A 17,728-nucleotide genomic window follows, 5' to 3' on the forward strand; every position below is an offset into this window, starting at 1 on the left:
GGTTCATCGTCCTCTTGGTCCAACGGGATGTCCGTGAGTGGGCGCGAATTCAGTATGAATTCTGCTTGCGACAGTGCACCCCGTAGGACCTCTACAGACGGACGGTGCTGACGTGCATCTATCATAGCCTTCAGATTGGATTTAATGATACGTATCAATCTTTCCCAGGCACCCCCAAAGTGCGGGGCCTTTGGTGGATTGAAGTGCCATGCTATGTTCATTTTCATAGCTACTCCCGATTCCATTTTTGAATTAATTTGTTTGATTAATTCGTCCAGTTCGTTTTTTGCCCCAACGAAGTTGGTTCCGTTGTCGCTGTATAGGTGCGATACCGCCCCTCGTTTTGCCTGAAAGTTCATGAGGCATAGTAAAAACGAGTCGGTATCTAATTTCTCGGCCAGTTCCAGGTGAACTGCTCGAGATGACATGCACGTGAATATAACCCCCCATCGTTTTTCCGTTGATCGCTTGACAGCTACGTCGAACGGGCCGAAATAGTCTACTCCCGTGTGCGTGAACGGAAAAACGAAGGTGTCGGTTCTACATGCCGGCAACGGAGCCATTACTGGCGGAATCGGTTTGGCCTTCATGATTTTGCAGAATTGGCATCTTGCCTTGACGTATCTGAAGGCTACGTTTAATTTGACCACAAGGAATTTTTGCTTGATGGCGGCCAACACAACCTTATCAGATTGGTGATTATACACTTCGTGGTACCATTGAATCATCAATCGTGTGATTTGATGATTTTGCGGAAGGATTATCGGAGTCCTGGCCGCTATTGGTAGGTTTTCTGCGAACTCTAACCTACTTTTGAAACGCATCACCCCGTGTTTATCTAAGAATGGGGTGAATTTTGACAACGGGCCGATTGTTGTCAGTTCGTGGCTTTCGCGAAGGTCCTGCACTTCGTCTGGATAGACGTCCATTTGTGCTTTTCTATACAAAATATTTTCGGCCCTTACGCGATCGTGTATGGTGTAGGCTTTATTGAAATCCTTTTTTAAGCCGAATTCGATTAGTTTCATCATGAGACATATTCTTTTAATAAGTCTCCACCAGTCAGAGAACTCCTCTTCATTAATGAAGTTTTCTCTTTGTTTTTCCGAGATGAGAAACACTTCTTCCTTGGTGTCCGACGCTTCAATTGTCGGTTCTGGCGACGGCAAGTCGTTTTCCTGATCTTTCAGGAATTCCGGGCCGTTGATCCATATGGATGGCCTTGTAGTGACTTTCGTTGCTTCGTCCGCTGGGTTGTGTTGAGAAGGTACCCACCTCCACTGATTCATTGCCGTTGTTTCTAATATTTCGCCGATGCGGTGCGCGACGAATTGTTTGTACTTTCGGTGTGCGGAATTTATCCATGCCAAAACTGTTTTTGAGTCGCTCCAAAATATGGAACGAACGACGTTCAATCTGGTTCCTCCCAGGACGGTGTTCAGCAACCTAACCCCTAACAATGCCGCTTGTAATTCCAGTCGTGGAATAGATAACATCTTCGTTGGCGCCACTCTAGCCTTCGCAGTTAGCACTTGAACGTGCGGGTCACTGAAGTTGCTTCTTGCGTAGATGACCGCTGCGAATGCTCTGTCAGATGCGTCAACGAAGACGTGTAGTTCGACCCTAGGGTCGGACGTTTTAAGCAGCCACCGGGGAACCTTGATGTGATTGACTAGTTTCAGTATTTCTAGCCAATCATTCCATTGCTTGAACAGTTCCTTTGACACCGGAAGGTCCCATTCGTTAGTTTCCTTGTGCATTTCTTGCAGAAGGATTTTTCCGTAAATTGTTTTGTGGGATATTAATCCCAATGGATCAAAAACGCTCATTACATACGATGCTCCTTCGCGTTTAGTTGGAGGTCGTATTTTGTGGTAAACCTCGACCGGTAGTCTGTCGAGTTTTACGCGGAACTCGAACGTGTCCCTTTTGGTGTTCCAATACACACCTAAAATTTTCGAAGACTGTTCAACCCTATCTTCGATTTTTTTAATTTTGACAGGATCTACTCGATCAGTTGGAATAGATGCGAGTAGCTCCTTGCTATTCGAGCAAAATTTTGTAATAAAAAATCCTCCTTCGTCGTGGGCCTTTATTACCTGATCGACGGTTTCCTTGGCTACGTCCAAGTTGTGGAAGCTATCGTTGTAATCGTCAACGTAGTGCTGGTTGACGATCGGCGATAGTGCCAGAGGATATTTATCCTTCAGGCGTTCGGCGTTTGCGTTTTTGGCGGCCTGTGCGCACGAAGGGGAACAGGTGGAACCGAAGGTCATTACCTGCATTACATACATATCGGGAAAACGTTCTTCGCAATTCCGCCAAATGAAACGTTGTGCATTTTGGTCCTCCTTCCTTATCCTTACTTGATGGAACATCTCCTTGATGTCTCCACAAACGGCGTATTTTCCTTCCCTAAATTTGAGAAGGATTAAAACGAGAGATGTGGTGCTGTCCGGGCCCGACAGCAACGCATCGTTAAGGGATTGTCCCTTAACCTTAGCGGCGGCATCAAAAACCAGTCGTGGTTTGGGTGGGTCCTTATTTTTGTTGATTACAATGAAAGTGGGAAGGTAAAACAGAGTTTTACAATCCTTAATCACTTCTACTGGGGATAGTTTCCTGGCGTATCCCTTCTCAACATAGCCCTTCACTGTATCGTTTGCCCATTTCATCAATTCTGGGTCTTTGCGGAGCTTAGCCTCCAGGTTGTCAAGCCTTTTTATGTTGTAAAATAGGCTTTCTGGGAATTGATGATTGTCACGTTTCCACAACAACCCTACTTCATAGTGCCCGTCGACGAATTTCAAGGTTTCATTCAAAATCTTGCTAACTCGTTTGTCGTCTTCCGATTCGGGAAGTTTTGGCACATGTTTCACCCCGAAATCTTCTACCGAGAAGTAGTTTGACATTATATTATTCAGTGCGTTCTCCTCCTGAATTACCATTGAGTAGTTATTCTTGCTATTAGCCGATAGCTTTCCGTATATTAACCATCCTAATTTGGTTCTCATTGCGATTGGTTCGTTTGGTTGCCCAATTCGTTGTTCCAGTCCCATTAATAATTGATTGTTGTCCAATCCAATCAATAACGTGGGACGAACTTCGCCGAAGTCCCGAATTGGCAATCCTTGTAAATGTTCGTACCTTTCGGATAGACTTTCGTAGTCTAGGGCTTGGCACGGTAGGCTCAAATTTTGAACGGTCCTTACGTCCCTTAGCATGTAGTATTTTTTATATGAGCCCTGTATTTTTACAGACACCTGTTGGCTGTCGTTGTTATCTGTTGTGAGCTCCTGTGTCCACTTCAGACTAAGCGGAATCTTTTTACCCGTCAGATTCAATTGTTTGGCGATTGTGTCCTCCATTAGCGTTAAGCATGAACCTGTGTCCAAGAAGGCGTATGTTTGGACCTTATGCCTCCCGTTTGCTAATGTTACCGGTAGTACTTGATAGTACGTTGATTTAGCCGACGGAACCGTGTGATTATTCACCGGTGCTGGTTGAGCAACCCTTGGAGCGTCTGCGTGCAGCATCGGGTGATGTAAAGACTTGCACCCTTCGATGCTGCAGCGTTTCCTTTTATTGCAGAGCCTTACCTGATGTCCCTTTGACAGACACCCGAAGCAAACATGTTTACCCGTGATTGCTGCGTGCCTTTCTGCTGGTGTTTGTTTTTTGAATATTTCGCATTTAGTTAATTGATGCGGTTGTTGGCAGAGCAGGCAGAGAGGGTTAACGGGTTTGCCTTGCGTGTTCTTGTTTTCCCATTGTTTCATTTGTGGACGCTTTTCGTTTGAACGACCGTTTGGCCGTTCGTGGATATTTAAGTTTCCTTTCTGAGGTGGGTTGAACGTACTTACTATCCGGTTTGTTTCGGCGTATGGCTTGAGCCAGTTGGCGAAGTTGTCGAGCGTTAGGATATCCTCTTTAGCGTCTGCTACTTGGGTATCTCTAATGTACTTCGCTCTTTCCATCTGGATTGAATATGGAAGTTTGGCGATTAGTTCTCTGACTAAGCGGTGATCATTTAGATACATCGGCTTGTCCATTAGCCGGATGTTTCTGATCAGGTTCTCTAGTGCCCCGACCATTTCTAATATTATATTTCGAGATTCCTTCCTTAGCCCTTGAAGGTCGTTCAAAAACTCCATGTAAATTACTTCCGGATTCCCAAATTGTTTTTCCAAAATGGAAATAATCTCTTTGACGTTTTGGGAATCCATCATTAGTTGATGGACCCGTTTGTGAGCTGATCCGAATAGAGCTTGATTCAAACGATTCAAGTTCTCTAAGTCGGAAAAGGCTCCTTCCTTTGTTGTTTCATCGTAGGTCCGTTTAAAAATTGGCCATTCCCTTGGATTGCCGCCAAATTTCGGCAATTGCGCCAGGGATTGCCGTTTTAGCATAGTGCCCATCGGCCCCTGTTCTTGGGTCGCTAGCAATTCCTTAAGGAGTGTGAACTCTCCTAACTTGTCGGCTGCTTTAGGTAAGGTATCAGGTTTATTTGGAGTTTTTTCCTTTTGCTGTTCGGGAGGATTTTTACATGCTTCCAATAGCTCATTGACCTGTATCTCGAGCTTTTTCTTCTCGGTTTTCATTTCTCGGCACTTTGGACAGTCCCATACTTCTTTCAGGGACGGTTTGCGAGTTCTTGTCACACAACTTAGGTGAAAGAGTCTCTCGCACTCATAACAGCACACCATTGCGCTTTCTTCCGCATCGGCTTCTTGACAGAGGCGGCAATTGCCGTTTGGGTTGACCCCGTACACTGCGTATGGCATGACTAAGCCTTTATGTTGAACGGAGTTGACAATAAGATTTACTTACCTGCCGTTCAAATTCCGATGAATTTGAATACTCCCGTCCCTATTACCTACGCAGTTCCTTGGTGAGTCGGCTTCCCGTGGAGGGTCCAATTGTAGCAGGTGCCTTGTTCCTGCTATGCACTTTAGAGTTTGTTTTATATTGTCCGCGGTTTAACACTTTTCACTGTGAACCGTTCGCGGTTTTGACCTGGTAACGCACTTGATTGCACTAACCTTTGGGGTTACCTGTTGCCTGTTTTTTACGACGTCGTTTTACGTCGTTAATCCCTCCCGTTGAGAGATTCTATGATCGACGAGTTTCGATCGTTCGTAGGGATCACGTCCTGCGATTCCCTACGCTGTTGAGGCTATCAAGCGTCAACCGGCGTTTGTCCAATTTTGGACTCTGAAGGAGTTACTGAGTCGTACTCTCTCAATCGTTGAACCAGGCCCGTTTCCCTGATTCCGAGGAGTCGAAGTTCACTCGTCCTCTGCTATCCCGGACAGAGGCTTCAGTGCCGTTTTTAATGCCGTTTTGGCAGTGGTGCGGTCCCTTACCTTTAGGCGACCGGAGATTATGATCTCTTTGCTACTGTGCAAACACCTGAAGAGTTCTCCGGCTTAACTGGTGGGGATATGTTGGCCGAGAGAATTTTCTCTTCCCTTATACGAACTGAAGGAATTACTATGTCGACAATATGCTGGCGCGGCACAGGCCCTAATTGGCCTGGGTCAGAAGAGTCGCAGTTCACTCTTTCGCTGCATTCGAGCGTTAACTCGAAACAGTGCAGCGACTTCAGTCGTGTCCTTTAAAGCACTTTCACTTCACTTGCTCACTGAACTTCACTGTACTGCACTTTGTACCTTGAGAAGTCACTTATACGAATTTCACAATACTGCTCACAAACTTCACCTTGAGTCAGTCACAACAGCTGTTCTTCAGGTGACAGCACACCTTTTCACTACTTGCTGTTCTTAGGCGACAGCACACCTTGTGAATTCGTTCACGAGTACAACCGCGCGCGATGCTGTACTCCTCTCTGGAGCCACCATGTAACGACGTGGAATTGTCCGATCAAGCGCGAAGGTAGCTTGACCGTGTGCGTTGGTCGTCTCCAACGCGAACACCTTTTAATGCGCTCGACTCCTTCGGCTTTAGTATCAACGTGTTCGGTCCGGGCCGTGACTATGCCGACACCGGAGAAAACAACGTGTGATACTAAAACCTTGACTTGACGATAACCGAGAATTCGGTCCGCGACGTGACTACGCCGCCAACGGAGAGAGATTCTGGCGAATTATCGTTAAGTCTTTCGGATAGGGTTAGGAAGTTGGCTTTCGGTACGATCGGTCCGCGCCGTGACTACGCCGACAACGGAGAAATCGTAACCGGATTGGGATGGGACTCGCGGATTTTTCGGGAGTTTGGTCCGTGCCGTGACTACGCCGACGCCGGAGGGGACGCTCTCGAAATTTCCTAAGCCCTTGGGTAAGGAGGGAATTGAACTTGTGGATTTCCTGGGAGTTTGGTCCGTGCCGTGACTATGCCGACGCCGGAGGGGACGCTCTCAAGATTTCCTAAGTTCTTAGGGTAAGGTTGCTGAAAGGGTAAGAAAATAATTAGACCGGACTTCCTTTCCTCTAAAACGTCGAGGTTAAGATGATGCTTTATTCAAAAATTTCTTCGGCTTATATAGCTAGGTTGTTCCTATCAACTAAGAAGCGTGGGCGAGATAGAGGATCTCGTTCCAACATCCGCGTTCGCTAATTACATTCATGTTCGCGGTTTTTTGCAAGTTCCGTTAAACTTAATGTGGAACTGTTCTATGCGTGGTTACATTGTTGTGTCTTTCTGTTTCGGCCTGTTTTCGATACATGCGTTACTATGTTCTAATCTGAATTTAGTTATTTCGGTATAGGCTTCAATGTTGCGTTTAGCCCTTGATTCAATGTCACGTATTCGGATCTTATGCTGGCCGTGCACTTGAACCCTTATGTCGATCGCGTAAACAATTGAAGATTGTTTACGAGGTCGGTCGCAGCGCAACGTCCGTCAACGCGCTCTCACTTCGTTCGATTGTTCGTTCTACAATGTTGTGCGTTAATTTGGTTTTCTGGATTTCGGTATTCGTGAATACATTGTTACGTCGCGCCTGCTCGCGATTGAACGTGATATTTTATGGTTTGCCTCCTAACTTGCTTCCGTTGTTTAGATTGATTTTTTTTTTATCTGGCCTCTCCCTACATTGTCGCCAGTTCTTTCTTTTCGTTTTCAAGTTCAACTTTAAATATTGTATCTTTTTGTCTTGGTTACGAACGAACATATGGTCCGTCCGCAACACATGCATTATCTTTACTTCTTCTCTTCTTACCCATTTTTTTCTACAGATGGTAAATTTTCCATCACGGCGAAACTCACTCTCTCTTCAAGGCTATTTGTAGTCAAAGTTTGGCGTAAAATATGACTTACCGAAAACATTCGCTTCAGGATAAAACAGTACCGTAGATCTAAACTCGTGCATGACGAAATAACCATTGGTGTTTTGTTTTACGTTGTGGTGGGGAAGAAGTTTCTGTTTCAACTCCAAAAGGAATAGAAATAATAAAAACGATTTTATTTGATATCGTTTTTTGCATATTTTTCGTTATTTGATTCCAAAACAAATTTGGAAATCATGCTTTAACGTTGTTGGAAAAACAAAATTATAAATATATGCTATTTATGTAACCAAAACACCCGGAAGCCCTTGCCGGTTTTGGAAGCAGCCATGGACCACTTGGCTTCACCCCACCAAACACATTCAAAACACCCCATCCTTCATATGAGCCGGAGTACTTTTTTTGTGGACATAACCTTTCCCTTGGCCATCAAAACATCCCTAAGCGTAAACACAGTTCAACCAAACACCATGTAACGTTCGCAAACCGTTGGATGGCTTTAAGGGTTCGATACTTGTGATACGAACGGTTTCCTTTTGATTGACGATGGAACAGAAAAGACCATCTTCTCGCATCACCCTTCGGATGGAATCGAATCGACTGGCGGTGTATCCTTTTCTTGATCCAATTTTTGTTTTCCCCATATTTTCTACTAGGTTGGTTTTTTTTTTATCGACTATGGGCTTTCTTTTTCTTACTTAAAAAATCGAAAATGGTTTTGGCGAAAACCTTCCTCATCTTCTCGTGAAACCGTAGTTCAACGCAAGAAGCAACGAACCCCCGACTGGATAAAAGGATGTAAGATGATAACGACGATGATATGGATGATGATAAGGATGATGATGATTATGCTAGTAATATATACGTCGACGCCCATTCCCGTGTGCTATTCGTTTCATAAAGGGGAGTCTTTCACTCGCCTTACTGATGCGAAACCTCCGAACGGCGAGGGTTTCTCCGGCCGAGACAGGATGGACGTGAAAGGGATGCTCGTCTCAGCGACTTATGATGTTTGATTTGTTTGCGGAAGATGGTTTCGAAGAGGCCGGTGGGCGTGCGTGATTGTCATCGAAAGTGAGTTTTAATGGTGTACGGACGCGAGATGTTCATGTTCCGCTTGAAGTTCCACCAAGGATTTTCCCCCTCGAAACCCACAGCACAAACAACACGCCCCTACTTCTCCCCATGCGGAAAAACGGATGGTTCCGTACAACGACAACAGCTGGTCGTACATCTGCCCGATCACGGGCCGGCTTCGTAGGCGAAGCATTCCGTCGCTCAATTTATTTACCATCCTCCCGGGCAATGCCAAACAATGTCCATTGTCGGGCAAATGTCCACCGATTACGACCAGCCCGGGAAATGATGGAAACACACGATTTCTCCCTTGCATTTGCACCAGCGCCATCAAGAACGGGCCGGAAATGAATCGTCGCCGGGCATACCGACTGGCCATTTGTTTTTCCAGCCCCACGCATGATGATGACTGCGTTGCGCTAGCAAATCAGTCCCGCAGAACCACCGCAGGATGCGATGGTCTGGGATGCTCCAGGATGGTTGAATGAAGGACAGAAAGGATGCCGGAACATACAATTGAGACGAAAATGCAAACAAATGCTGCAATCAGCAGCTTACTCTCGGCCCGTTTGTTTTCGGATGGACTTACCACGAGTTTAACGTTTCTCGGATAGGAACCGCAATGATTCACTAACCCGAATTAACGAGAAAATTCCCTGTTATGTAAAGTTTCTAAATAAAGCAAAAAATGGTTTTTGAAATAGCAAGTAATAGAACACATCTCAAACTATTAAATCAATATCAATATCTAACGATCACATCCACCACTTTTGAAAAACAATTACGTATCAAATTAATTGTTATAGACTGAATTCAAAGCCAATAACAAAAACCAGCATTAGAAATGAATTCTTTGAAATCAAAAAGTTGAGCAATGCAAAGCAAAACGAACTTGCAAAAGAAATCTTCCAATAGCGTCCGTTGTGGGTAGAACGGGACAGATGAACGTAAAGTGAAACAACGCAAAAAATTCTATTCAATTTTCATTTTCAATTAAACGTCCAAACCCGCCCCGATACCGGGAGCATCCGACATTAGGCGTTGTTTACATTTAAAGCCGACTAAAGCATACCGAATAAAATAAAACGAAAAATACTTGGCACTTTTGTGTGATAGAATTTTGCGCAAAGTTTCTGCGTTTTGTTTTACTTTGCCGCGTGCCGTTCTTCACAAGCAGGAGATTTTCATTTCGTCCTTGTGATGTAACATGCCGTACGTTGTAATGAACGACCTTTGCGAAAGCGGCCTTTTCGGGTGAAGTTTTCGAATAATTCCTGGTGGGCGTGTCTTTGTGTGTGTGTGTGTGTTTATGTTTTTTCATATAAAGCAATCAACTTGCAAAAAGTTGAGTACTTGTGTGTAAACAATTCTCGCCGAGTTTGATCTTTTCATTGCAATCACGAATCGTGTTTTAATGTTTGAGGCGGTCTAATCGCCCACATCCCCTCTTTGGCCCAAAACATCGCTCGATGCGCAGGACTCTCGGATGTGGGCCAAAAGGCAGAGACCATAAATAAAACATAAAACTACCTCCACCCGTAAGTGGCCGTTTCGATGGGATTATGGCGTCATAAAAAATAAACACCACCACCCACCGGCGGCATCGCGTTGGCAGGGCGGGTTTTGGGTGTTTTGCTTTACATAAGGAAAAATAGCACGATTAAGTAGGTACCGAATTCCAGGACAGGACGCTTCCGGCGTCGCATTTTACCTGCAACGTGTAATTGTAGGTTTTTCGATGATTTTGTCGTTTCGCTTCCTCACACACCCCAATCTTTGCGGGATTTCGGTAGGGATTTTGTTTTTAAAAACCATCTAGGTCAGCGGTACAATTTGATGCGAGGTTATGCGAGGGATTTCAAGGCAAAAGTTCTTACTTCTCATAATTGAATTGAGCTGAAGACTTTTATCTAGCCTGTTTGCAGACGTTGTTATTCGGGGGATTGGGAAGGAACGTTGTTAAGAAGCGAGTTTATTATTATTGCACGCTGTTTTGAAGCGTTCCACAGTTGTTATTTACTTGAACTTGAACTGTTTTTTCAAAGCCCATCGGCACGTACGACCGATAAAATCAATGATTGATTGAGAGTATATTTACAATTTTTAAAAATGCCCCGTTCCATTGATTCAAAGTTTTATAAGTATTGCAAACATCACAATAGAAAAAATATTTATGTCCACCAAACGGAATAGTTGCAAACCTGAAGTCAAACATAAATAAAGCCACATTCCATTCGGGCCTACGTTATTAAATTATCGTCTATAGTGTTTGCTTTAAAACTCCGTCCAACATAATTAAACCATTCCGCAACCCGGATGTCCTTTCTGATCCGTCATCAAAACCGAACGAAACCTAACCGGCCTTCCCCATTCCGACACTAACTAATGAGATTATCGACTGCATTATGTTGTAATTAATTTTCGGGCACGATGCCACCCCTCCCCTACACTCCTACAGCTGGGGCACATTTTCCCTGGCTTTGTTGGTCGTGCACAACCGTTGAAGTATTTGTACGGTTATTAAAGCCCAACCCGGGAAACTTTCCCGGGGAGTGGCAAGGAATCTCAACCGTGGTTTTCCGGCCTCCCCGCCACTGCGAAGTGAGGCGATAATTTTATTAAAATGTGTTCCCCTTTCACCACGTGCCACACGCGGCGAACGGATTTTTCATTGCGCTTTCGCCCTTTTCCGGATGCAATCCGTCAACCTCGCGGAAAGCTTCGGTCGGTGAACCGGGTGGACGTGTACCGGAAAAGGAAGCCGGGAAGCCCGAATGGTTAATGACATTATAGCGGGGCATGTAGGCAACATGGAAGTGTGGAACAAGGGGGGAGGGGGGGGGGCCTTACTGTGGTCAATTACGAGTATCAAATTACGTCGGGCACATCAATCACGGGCCGGGAACGGGAGGCAAGCAAAACATGATGGAAAGCAACGGCTGGGAAAGCACCCTTTGCGCCATTCCGGTGTCTTTTGTTTTAATTTTCATCCCCCGTGATGAATGAAAGGACTGAGGACGGTTTCAATTATTTTTCACCACCATCATCACTGGAAATGTTTTATTTGTCCGACGTCAGTTGTAATGTCGGTTACAAGAAAATCCACCATTTTTTATTAAACCCCTACCAGAGAACATTTCCGTAGATATCACACTAAATTTAAGCCACTCTCGTTTCAAAGCGCTCGGTGGAACATTGTGCCAGCAAAGGGATTTTGACTTTCAGGAAAGGGGTATTAATTTCTCATCAATGCCCAACGGTTCGACAGTTTGATTACGTTATGGCGACGATTTTGCGGCAAATGCTGATTTACGAGCGTTAATGATTATTGATTCACTTATTATTGCGGATTGGTTCGTTGACACAAATTTCATAAAACCACCCCGCGATTATACTGCCCTCCGTTCGCTTTCCCTTTTCCGAGCCCATGGTGTCAAAGTGTCGACTCGATGCGACGAAATGAGCAACTAATTGATATCGATTTTTAATTAGCCTGGCCTATCAAAACCCGTACAGATTGGCAGAGAAAATTTCTCGTGGGCTTCACGCCGCAAAGATGCCTTTCAATGGCCGCAAACCATACGATTGCTACAATATTATATTGGTAAGCATGTTCCTATAACATTGTGTCGTTTGGTCACTTTACGGAATTTAGGGTAATTTAATATCTTCATTAGCAAATTGGAAACATTTTCCCTTCCCTAAAACGCCTACTCCAGCAAGAACTGTGTGAGTGTGTGAATTTTCAAAATTTTCTTTAATGCATGCATTTACTCTTCCGTTGGCACAGTTGGCTCTAACCTCCAGGGAGCGAGTTCTAGATTTTCGTGTTCTTCGTCCACTCTCTTCAAGTGGCACTTGAGAAAAAAAAAATACGGCGGAAGCGAGAAAATGGGCCACCGTAGTACCATCGTGAGGAAATGCATTTCCACTCCCAACTTTTTCGCCTAAAAACTAGGTCGCCAGCGTTGGACTGTGTCGGTGGGAGTTTCTGGTAGGTCCTTCTGCCGGCCGCTTCCACCGCGGAAGCGACCATCAATCACTTGATGGTGAGCACTTTTCTTCGTGGAACTCCTTACGAACTCACTCCATTTCTTTTTTCCAGTGATTATGGGGGAAAGGGGGAAACTGCCACGACAAAGTTCCTCCAGTAAGTTGGCAACAGTTTCGAAACAACCGGTAGTGTAGTTATTAGAATGGGGAACATTTTTCAGCTTGCTTCTTGAGTGGCACGAGTTTGCGGTCATAATGACGATTTCATAATTTAATGATATTTGTTCGTTGCTCCTCGAGAGGCAGTTTATATCTCTGTGATAATATATTTGAAGTTTGTTAGATTCATTTTTATTCAATAAAAATAAGCCGCACTGAATATTGTTTTTGATTTGTTTCAAAAAAAAAAATTGCAAGATTAAAGGGTGTCCCAGAAAGTATAAGCACGATTTCAAAATTAGGTAAAAAATAAAACCTGTTCCAGAAACTGAATTTTTGTTTCATAAATTGTGTTTGGGTTCTGTTCTGGACTATTTGCGAAAGATAAAAATTTTAAAAATTTAATCGTATTCTAATGAGCGCACTTTTGATCTGTCGCCTCCGATATGGCTCAGCACATGCTTGTCGTGAACGGTTTTCGACACTTTTGAACGGTTTTACACTTTTTTTGAAAACTGTTGATGTTTTCCGTAGCTTTAACATGTTTTCTCAAGTGTGCCTTCGTTAGCGCCCAAAATATCTCAATTGGTCTGGTCTTGGCCGACTCTTCGTCGAGCTGATGAATGAGGATTTCCCGCGCAGCAGCTTGTCGTACAGCTTCCGGCCCCGAAATTTAACGTATGCAGCCTTAATTTTCACTCCGTTTCGATTTCTTTTGGATTTTGTACGATTTTAAATTCAATCTTGTCTTGGCACATTGGACGTTACTTTTTGAGGTACCCATTTGTTGAGCCACATCGCGAGTGGAACTTTCCTATTTTTGCTTGATTGCTTTTGCTCTTTCCCGGTTCAACTGTTTGTCGATAGGACCAGGTTTTTGACCACTTTTAAGCGTATCCTCGAAGCTGGACTCCTCCCGAAACTTTTGGATGGCGGTTCGTACGGCTCCGATACTCACACCTACCGATTTCGCCAATTTCCTTAGCGAAATGTAAGGAGTCGAACACCATTTGTGCAGAACGGTTTTGCGCTTTTTGACGGAAATGCCTCGCATTTTAACAGAAACGGTTTAAAAAAATAGTTTGGATGCACTATATAGTAGGTTTGAATGTAAACAATCAAACACCCGAAGAATCAACTGTTTGGCGTCATCCGTTTTCCAGAAAGGTAATTTAGAAATCGTGCTTATACTTTCTGGGACACCCTTTATATGTATTTGACACACTGGAGGTACATTCATGTTTTATGTTTGATGAAACTAAAATTATTTTATCACCATTTCTTCCAACGCTGTGTCTGCCGTCGATAAATATACTTAGTATATTCTCCACCCAACACTTCTGAAATATCAAAGGCAAAGATTCAGCATGGTACGCTTCGTCGGAAAACTTTTCCAATTTCACTTCAAACGAAGTATATTTTCCCCGATAGTTGAGGAAATTGAAACCATCACCCATCTGCAAACTGCATTGCCAAGTAGCAGGAAACATAACGCTTGGAAAAAGGAGAAGATTCCCCGGAAAAGCGCCAGAGATCGTCCGCGTTGCCACGACAAATGTCTTCAATAAGCGTTTTCTTCCTTTCTTTTACGCTCGATCTTGAATCGCCAGCATTGCAAGAAAGATTTTTCCACGTGCATACAATCACCATTTTCTTTCAATTTCGATTGTGAATAACCGTCATCAGCTGCTTCGATGCACTAATGTGCAAAGTGCACCAACCGTTCCGGCGATGCAACGTGGCGTGGCGTGGTGGTCTCGCGCTTGTCGTCTACAATGCGACGAAAATTGCCCCGGGGTTTTTCTCACCAGGCAATATCCATCCACGACCGTACCGGTGGAATGGATCGTATTTTTAATAAGTTTGTAAAGCTTTATTGCTCATCGCAACACTTTTCGTTAGCGAAATGTTCTCTCGTTTCAGCGAGCACTGGAGCACGGAGCTACGAAGAGAATTTTCCGACCTCCCCTCGCACTGGACAGTTTTCTTTTGTATTCTTTCTATACTTTTCGAGCCCGTTCGGGAACTCGGGACAGGTGGAAACTTTGTCCCTTGCATCGAATTATGTAAATAAACATTTGTCCCATTCTTTTCGTTTCATTTTGGTTGAAGGAGGAAAAGGATCTGAATGGAGAAGAAGGCATTTTTACACTTCAAGTACTACACTCTGTCTACATTTACATTATCATCATCATCATCAACATCATCATCATCATAGCAGTTTTTACAAAAAAAAAACCCTATGCAAAGTTTTTGCTTCTCTCTTTCTGATGACCATCACCATCATCATCAATGAACCGAACTTTGCTCGTTCTCGTTTTTACCAGAAAAGAAAATCGAACTCCAGTTTCTACTTTCTCCAAACCCATTTCCATTGGTTGCTAGGATTTTTTGTCAATATTCTTTCCTGTTCTTTTTTTGTTGTCCTTTATTGTGCTTCTTTCTGGGCAGACGGTGTCAAATGTAAATCGTTTTCCCTCTCTTCAAATTCCCACCCTCCGCTGCACTAATAATATCGATCGATCCGTGTGAATGGAAAGCTGCTGCAATCGAGACGAGGATGTTTTATGTTGTATTCTTTATTGTATCGCTTGTAGTAGGACTTTCCGTTCTTTTTTCTCCTCCTTTTCACTTGACCAATAAAAAAGGGCGAGACAAACAAATAATAATACGAAAGAAAACCCAACCAATGCTGTGCCAAAATTAGACTGATTTTGTGCCGGGCAGGGTGTGTTTTTCTTTCCGATTTTACTTTTCCCAAACCTCGGGGATGTCTCCGGGGTCCGGTATAGAAGTTTGTTTTTATTTTTCTTGCCCGTTTCGTTACACCATTGCCATTACGTCTGGCCGTCTGGCTTTTTGGGCGGAAAAGTGGGCGAATGGGGAGGAAATTTGGACACCGGGCCAGCATCGCATCTGGGCTAATGGTTCACTCTGAAGTGGGCCACGATGCGGAGGGCGTGTTGGGTAACAACAGAAGAAAACCGTACGTAATCGACAGCCACAACATCCTTGCTACCGAGCGTAAAAGGGTCGTTGGACTTGCGGTGTTTCTTTTTTAAAAGGAAAAAATGTACAATCAGCCGGTTTCTCGAGACACCCACGTCCATGATCAATAAATAGCAAATCGTTGCCCAAAGCACGGAGAAGGTTTTTAAGCCAAAGCATCGATTAGGGACACCTGTGAAAATATGGCACAAGGCAAAATCCGTACGCCACATCTTAATAAATCATTTTGTTTTCCATTTATGCTTCGCCTCAAATCATGCCAACTTTTGAATTCCTTTGGAGGTCAACATTTTTATCCGGCACTTTCATCCTCCTCAATGACAAATTAAAACGCCACAAACAAATTCCACCATTGTGCTTCCATTAAAAAAACCGTCGCCATCTTCGATTGCTAAGATTAAATTTCTTTCTTCTTCCATAACGTGACAGCTTGCTTTAAGGGGATTTCTTCACGAAATGTTTCTCTGTTAAAGAAGCAAACGTTGCCCCCATAAAATTGTGCCAATAGAAGAAAATGCTTGCTTTCACAGAAGCGATAAAATGGTGGACACGTAGTTGGGGGGGATGTTTTTAATATAGCGGAATTTCTGCGCTACGGCGACATTCCTCCTCGATTTGTTATCCTCGAATTATAAGCGTGAACGTCGAGCAAAGCTGGCTACCGTTTTGTAGCTCATTAGAGCAGCTGAACGTTTCGGGACAATATTCCGCACTTGGGCCCTTTCAACACAAGTTTCTTCGGTCACAAGGCACAGCAAAACCTTTTCAGTAAACTTTATCATGGAGCGATGGTGAAAGATGTCCGAATAGCTGTAGAATTTCTGCATTAGTTTTTGACAGTAATTGCATCACAAACGAGCGAAACGAATAAGCTTGCTTTTGTAGAGGATGCATTTTAGAGAGTTTGCTTCAGATGTTCTCTTTTAAAACTTCAAGTTTCGAATAAATTTATGTTTTCTTTGACATAATTTACTCATAATGTTTTTCTATTATTTTTTTTTCTCTCGTAGATATTGACACCGGAAGCAGCAAGTGTATCGCAACGCAACGCCAAAACCGCAGAGCAATGATGAACTCGACATATCGAAGGCAACCGAAGGGTTTGCTGCAGAACACGTAGCCACGCGACCCGCCCTGGTTCCACCAAACAATTCTAATATCGCACTGCAACATACCGCACATACCGCACATCCACTTGTGTCTCTCTATCTCTAGTCTTTGTTCTGTCAAGAAGAACGCATTTACTCGTAAACTAAACCGTTCCAATAACCCGCCATCTAGCGTAGAATAAATCATTTGGGATAAAAGGAGCGAAGGTAGCCGGAAAAAATGTCCATCACGGGCTCGCTGGTCGGGTACGAGACGGGAGGCGACATCACGATGGGCTCGAAGAAGAACCGATCGCTGCTCAACATCACCGCCACCTCGAACGCCTCCTCCAAGCAATGCCAAAGTCTGAACTCGAGCATATCGCACGGCAGCATGGTGCTGACCGGGAACACCTCTGGATCGCTGCGACGCCACACTCAGCCCCCGATCGCGTCCAGCCCCACGAAGCACCGCCGTCGGCGGCTCCACCTCAACACCCTCTGGTCCATCTGGTACGGCATCCTGGTGACGCTGCTCCAGGGCTACCTGATCGTGCAGGGCACGCACCGGTACATCGGCCTGTCGGCGCTTAGCTGGAAGTACGAGAAGCCCACGACGGAGCTGGACATCCAGATCGTGTTCTGCGGGCTGGTGGTGCTGTTCCTGCCGCTGCTGCTCGCCTCCGCCTTGTTCCGCGTTGGGAACTTGGCCAATGACGGCATGAAGCTGGCGTCGGGCACGAAACTCTGGCAGGGGTCAACGCCCGCCGGCCACGATGGACTCGAGGAGGAAGCTTTCGAGGGTACACTGCGGTAAGTTTCGAAGACCATTTCATACATGCTAAAATCGATTAAAACGATTGCAAATTTCAGATATCGTTAATTGCCAAACGATTTCTGAACCTCGAATCAGCACTTCTAAACGTTATTTATATGACAATGTGAAAGTATCGTTAATGTTACTTTACATAGTGCGTAACAACTCTGGTGGTTGATTACACCCATCTTCGCTTCAAACCCACCCATGATTGAGATACCTCATCAGGTTCTATCTCTAACGCATCTTACTTTGTCTGTAACTCATCAGCTTTTGTTTCATGTTCATCTGAATTTGTCTCCTGATTTATTGATGTCTCTATCTAAAAATTTAGTTAT

General features: G+C 44.3%; 1 protein-coding gene across 1 annotated transcript in view; it reads left to right on the plus strand.

Moving 5' to 3' along the window:
• The first annotated feature begins 16,814 nt into the window (after positions 1-16,814).
• The window catches only part of LOC131287540 (protein tincar), a 34,275-nt gene continuing 33,361 nt past the window's right edge, over positions 16,815-17,728 (plus strand). The window contains exon 1 of the mRNA XM_058316597.1: positions 16,815-17,386. Within this exon, the coding sequence (XP_058172580.1) occupies positions 16,815-17,386 (572 nt within the window). The remainder of the gene's footprint in view (positions 17,387-17,728) is intronic.

The sequence above is a fragment of the Anopheles ziemanni genome, chromosome 3 (genome assembly GCF_943734765.1).
Source record: "Anopheles ziemanni chromosome 3, idAnoZiCoDA_A2_x.2, whole genome shotgun sequence".
Taxonomy (NCBI): domain Eukaryota; kingdom Metazoa; phylum Arthropoda; class Insecta; order Diptera; family Culicidae; genus Anopheles; species Anopheles ziemanni.